This window comes from Capsicum annuum, unplaced genomic scaffold (assembly GCF_002878395.1).
Source record: "Capsicum annuum cultivar UCD-10X-F1 unplaced genomic scaffold, UCD10Xv1.1 ctg5164, whole genome shotgun sequence".
In the NCBI taxonomy this organism is placed as follows: Eukaryota; Viridiplantae; Streptophyta; class Magnoliopsida; order Solanales; family Solanaceae; genus Capsicum; species Capsicum annuum.
The window spans coordinates 1-5,946 of record NW_025859598.1 but is presented as its reverse complement, the minus strand read 5'-3'; the positions used below and the strand labels follow the sequence as shown (position 1 = coordinate 5,946).

The following is a 5,946-nucleotide window of genomic DNA, read 5'->3' as shown; positions in this document are numbered from 1 at the left end:
AAATTTTTCCTTCCTGACATGAAATTAAATGGAAGACTTCAACTTAATGGGTTTGTTTATTTCCTTGATATTATGATAAATATAGAAAATAAATAAAACATTGGTTTGGTCATTTGGCAGGTGTCATTTTCTGCTCTTCGCGAGGACGTTGTCAACGTTCTGGATTTCATGGAGAGGTTAAAGAATGAAGAAGATCAAAATGCTGTTGGCATGGCTGATCAAATTAAAGAGCTGAAACTTGAGCTGGCATTTATTTGTACGTACGTCCAGCTTTCTCATTGTGATTTGGAAGAGTTTGAAGATGAAATGAGTGATTCAAGACAAGACGTTGAGAATCTGCTTCGGCCAATTTTGGATGAGATTGACAACGACGGCCGGTGTGAATACAACATGGATCATGTACTTCCTAGCGTCATGGATAATATCATGATTGTACCAGTTTGTGTCATTATTCTACATCAAGTGCCACCATGACTGACGAGCAGTTGAACTTCCTCCTCCAGAATCTCCATTATCTATCCATGTATCTTGCTGAACAGATTTTTCCATTGGTGACTCAGTATGAGATTGTTCAGAAAGTGTGTGGCAACATAAGAGATTTCCATGGGTTGATTTTGAATGGTTATGTTGAGCACGAGATTGTCGAATATGTCCTACCCCAACTTCAACGTATGGATGAAAAAGTTGGAATCTTCCTCTGGGATGATCTAACTAGTAATGACTCTAAAGTCTTCAAGCTAGCTCATCTACGTATGAAGATTATACCAATTGAATTGGAGGTGATGCACATATGCTATACAAATTTAAAACCTTCACCAGCAGCAGAAGTTGGATGCTTCATCAAGCAGCTCCTAGAAACCTCTCCAGAAATTCTTAGTGAATATCTGATTCATCTACATGAGCACATGGTAACTGTTACCTCCCCTAGCACTTCAGTGGCTCGAAACATTCATGTCACGATAGAGTTCCTATTAATTGTTCTTACTGATATACCGAAGGACTTTATTCATCATGACAAATTATTTGATCTTTTGGCATGTGTTGGAGCACTTATCAGGAGGTATCAACTCTTGTTCACGACTTAGAAGAAAAATCAAGGAATGAAGAGAGTACCAATGAAACAAGTCGTGCAGCTCTAGACTTGCTGAAAAATATTGAACTCCTCAAGGAAGATCTCAAATATGTTTATCTGAAAGCCCCGGACTCATGTCAATGGAGCTTCCCCATGAGCGATGGACCTCTCCTCTTGCATCTTCTACACAAACACCTAAATGATTTACTAGATTCCAATGCTTATTCAATTGCTTTGATAAAGGAAGAAATTGAGTTGGTGAAAGAAGCCCTCAAATTCATAAGATCGTTCATCGTGAATGTTGAGCAAGGATTGTATAAAGATCTCTGGGCACGTGTGTTAGATGTGGCATATGAGGCTAAAGATGTCATTGATTCAATTATCGTAAGAGATAATGGGCTCTTGCATCTTATTTTCTCTCTTCCCATCACCATAAAAAAGATCAACACTATCAAAGAAGAGGTCTCCCAATTACAGGAGAAGATTCCAAAGAACAAGAGCCTCATTGTTGTAAACTCTCCCAAGAATCCAGTTGAAAGAAAGTTATTTACAAATGGTAAAATAATTGTAGGTTTTAAGGAGGAGACAAACTGGTTAATTAGTAAATTCACCAGTGGATCGAAAGATCTAGATGTCATTTCAATCACTGGTATGCCGGGTTCGGGCAAAACTACTTTGGCGTACAAAGTATACAATGATGAATCAGTTTGTCGTTGTTTCGACCTTCGTGCATGGTGCACAGTCGACCAAGATTATGATGAGAAGAAGTTGTTGATGAAACTTTTTAATCAAGTTACTGGCTCGGATTTGAAGTTCAGTGAGGATATTGATGTTGCTGATAAGCTGCGGAAAAAATTGCTTGGAAAGAGGTACCTAATTGTGTTAGATGACGTATGGGACACTACTACTTGGGATGATTTAACAAGACCTTTCCCTGAAGGTGAGAAAGGAATTAGAATTCTTTTGACGACTCGGCAACAGAAAGTGGCTTTTCATGGAAAGTGCAACACTGATCCTCTTAACCTTCGATTGCTAAGACCTGAAGAAAGTTGGGAGTTATTAGAGAAAAGGGCATTTGGAGAAGAGAGTTGCCCTGATGAACTATTGAATGTTGGAAAAGAAATAGCCGAAAATTGTAAGGGACTTCCTTTGGTGGCGGATCTGATTGCTGGAGTCATTGCAGGGAGGGAAAAAACAAAGTCTGTGTGGCTTGAAATTCGAAATAATTTGAATTCCTTTATTTTGAAAAGTGAAGTTGATGTGATGAAAGTTATAGAATTAAGTTATGACCATTTACCTCATCACCTGAAGCCATGCTTAATTTACCTCGCATCTTTTCCGAAGGACAGAGCAATGGACAAAGACGAGTTGAAAAGGTGTTGGCATGCTGAAGGGCTTGTCGAACAGACGGGGATGAAGAGTGTGGAAGAAGTGATGGAGGTTTATTTTGATAATTTAATTTCCAGTAGCTTGGTAATTGCTTTCAATGAGATAGGTGATGAAGCAACTTGCCAAATTCATGATCTTGTGCACGACTTTTGTTTGTTAAAAGCAAGAGAGGAATACTTGTTTGGACGGGTAAGTTCAAGTGGTCCATATTCTTCTTCACATTTGATGCCACGCACAGTAAATATTGATGATGATAAGGAGCACTTTGATCTGAACAATTTCGTCCTGTTCAGTTCAAAAATGAAAAGGCACCTTTGTTCTTTGATGATAACTGGAAACGAGATGGAAGATCTTCTTTCTGATGCAAGTCACCTAAGAAACTTGAGGCTTCTTAGAGTGTTGACCCTGCTTCCCTGTTTATGATGGTGACAGATTCTTTGCTGAATGAAATAGGCATGTTGAATCACTTGAGGTTCTTATACATTGGGACAGAAGTTAAATCTCTGTCTTCATGTTTCTCAAACCTTTGGAATCTAGAAACCCTATGGGTTGAAAACAAAGGATCAACTTTGGTACTATTACCTAGTATTTGGGATCTTGCAAAGTTGCGAGTGTTGTTCATGACTGCTTGTTCTTTCTTTGATATGGATATAGATGAACCAATACTTATAGCAGAGCACTCGAAGTTAGAGAACTTGAGAGATTTAAGGACACTCATGCTTTCCTATTCAAAAGAAATAGTGGATATTTTCATAAGGTTTCCCAATCTTCAAAGTCTTGTATTTGATCTCAAGGAATCATGGGATTACTCAAAAGAGCGATATTGGTTCCCGAAATTGGATCACTTAGCTGAACTAGATTACCTTAGAGCAAATTTTGAAAGTTCAAATGCAAATGACTGTGGGGCCTCTCTAGCGACAAATTGGTCGTGGGATTTTCACTTCCCTTCCAATTTGAAAACATTGGTGTTGTATGACTTTCCTCTGGCATCAGATTCAATATCAACAATAGCGAGACTGCCCAACCTTGAAGAGTTGTTCCTTATGAGTACAATCATCCAAGGGGAGGAATGGAACATGGGGGAGGAAGACACCTTTGTGAATCTCAAATATTTGGTGTTGGAAGAAGTGACGCTTGCTAGGTGGGAGTTTGGAGAGGAAGCGTTTCCCGTGCTTGAGAAATTAGAACTGTCCAGATTTCATAAGCTTACTGAGATTCCGCCTAATTTTGGGGATATTGATTCATTAAAAATTATCCAACTTGACGAGAGCCCTTAACTTGAAGATTCAGCTCTGGAGATTCAACAATATGTTGAAGATATTATGGGACGGGATTTTGAGGTCCTTGGCCCGAATAATATCCCATTATTTAAGTAGCTTGAAGAATTATGTGGGGGAAGCCTTGAGCACAACCATAACAGGTTCTTCTCTATTATATACGTGTGCTGTTCCGGTTCTTATGTTTGATGTCTACTATATGTCTGATGAACTGTCTGTTCGTGAATAATACTAAGTCAAAATTTAGCAAGTATTTGTTGTTTTGTTTCTTCATCTCATTTACATGTATAAAAATTTACATTTGGCCCTGACCTTGGTAACTCGAAAAAATAAGTATCAAATCTAGCTATATTCTTGTATTCTTTACTTATTTCAGTTTTCTTCTATTCTAACTTCTTCCACCTAATAAAATTTTATGCACATTTTATACATCAGATCGTGAGAACATTGAAAGAAATAGAAGGGGAAGTTACTTTGGTATTGACTATTGGAAAGTACAATCATGGAAATAGGAAAAGAAAATGAAAACAAACAACTCTTCTTTACGTCAAACAATAGCCATCAGTTGTTTAAAGAATTGTTAGTCAATAGTTCATAATCTGAAGCATAAATAATAAAAGTTTATTTCTTTCCAACTCATTTCAGTTTTTTCAAGTTTTTGTAAATCTTTCAAGAGATATCATCATCACAAATATGTGAAATCCCAATGCAACAAGAAGTGGAATATGTGCGTGCAAAGAGTTTGAATTGTGATATGCAGGATGGTGGAATTCACGTGCACAACAAATCAGCCACCGATGAACATTTGGAGTTGAGGGGCTGCTGTGTGTAATGGTCAATATGTTCAAATAGGTGCTAGCTGTACAACATTTGGCCTCTTCTGCAACAGTAAGTTGATATTCCTTTTGATACATCAACGCAGGAAAAGCCACTAATTTGAGGACTCTAAGCTCTTCCTAACATTCTTCTCCATGCTACCCAGTTGGTTGTATTTTGTTACTTTGCTGGCGTACAGGCAGATCCTGACGGAGTTCAGATAAATTTGCAGTATGCTTTTCAAGACAGCTATAAACTCGACGGCTTGAGCAGGTTTTGGGACGCAGTGCCAGCCTATTTTTTCGCTTGTATGTCATGTTCACCATAGCCTCGCGCCTTTGGTTTTAAGCCCTGATCTTGGTATGATGATCAGAGAGTCTTACAAGTTGCAGTGGCTGTCGGTAAGTTCTAGCTTGATTTTTCTTTTGTATAGATTTATACATTTTTGATACTTTCGAGACTAGATACAATAACTGTGTTTGTGATAAAATGGAAGAATTTATCACGGTTATTAATCATCTACCTTCATGAACATGTTGTCTAGTCGCAAAAGCAAAAATTTCCGAGAGAAAATTGTTGGTCTTAGACATGCAATACCATTCCTACATAGGAGTATCATTAAATGTAAAATGACAATGTTGGAATTAAAATCATACTAAATACAGAGATGTGCCCTTTTCTTAACAGGCTAAAAAGGAAGTAACACGCATAAATTGAAATGGAGAGAGTATATTTGCTTTGTAGGTTACTCTTTTTCAGAGTACTTTTGTCCTTACAAAAAAGTTTTGATCTTAGTTTGCATCTGATTGTGACTGCAGGTGCGTGGTTATGTTGACGAAATCAGTCTTGAGGATATTGCCACCTATTGTAAGGACCTTGAAACCATAGGGCATTTCCTTATGCGCAAGAACTGAATGTATCCTTGACAGAGAGAGGCATTGTAGCTATCTCCGCGGGCTTCCCTAAGCTCCACTCAGTTCTACACTTCTGCCGCAAAATGACAAATGCCGCCTTAGTTACTATTGCAAGGAACCATCCTAACATGATCCGATTTTGTGTGTGTTTAGTCAAGCCTCAATCTCCTGATTACCTAACCCTTGGACCGCTCAATGCTGGTTTTGACGCCATCGTCCATCACTGCAAGGGATTGCGACAACTTTCCCTTTTTGGCCTCCTTACAGATCGCGTGCTAAGAATCTAGAGATGCTCTTCGTATATCTAGGCCTCCACAACGTCCTCTGCTTGGAGATATGAGACTGCTCCTTTGGCGGCAAGGCTGTAAGTCAAAGCTGGAGACGATGCGGTATCTTTGGATGTCTTCTTGTTCATTAAGTTATGTCGCGTGTTTTCTGCTAGCTCAGAGGTTTCCAAGTGTTAAGGTCATCCGGACAC

At 38.6% G+C, this 5,946-nt stretch overlaps 1 protein-coding gene across 1 annotated transcript; it reads left to right on the top strand.

The window, feature by feature from the left end:
• The first annotated feature begins 72 nt into the window (after positions 1–72).
• On the top strand, positions 73–5,946 carry LOC124892884 (putative late blight resistance protein homolog R1A-3). Its single transcript, XM_047404068.1, is given in 6 exon segments — positions 73–424; positions 427–1,050; positions 1,053–2,873; positions 2,876–4,626; positions 4,721–4,955; positions 5,373–5,946. Coding segments are annotated over 4 exon segments (3,663 nt in total). The 5' UTR covers positions 73–168; the 3' UTR covers positions 3,838–4,626; positions 4,721–4,955; positions 5,373–5,946.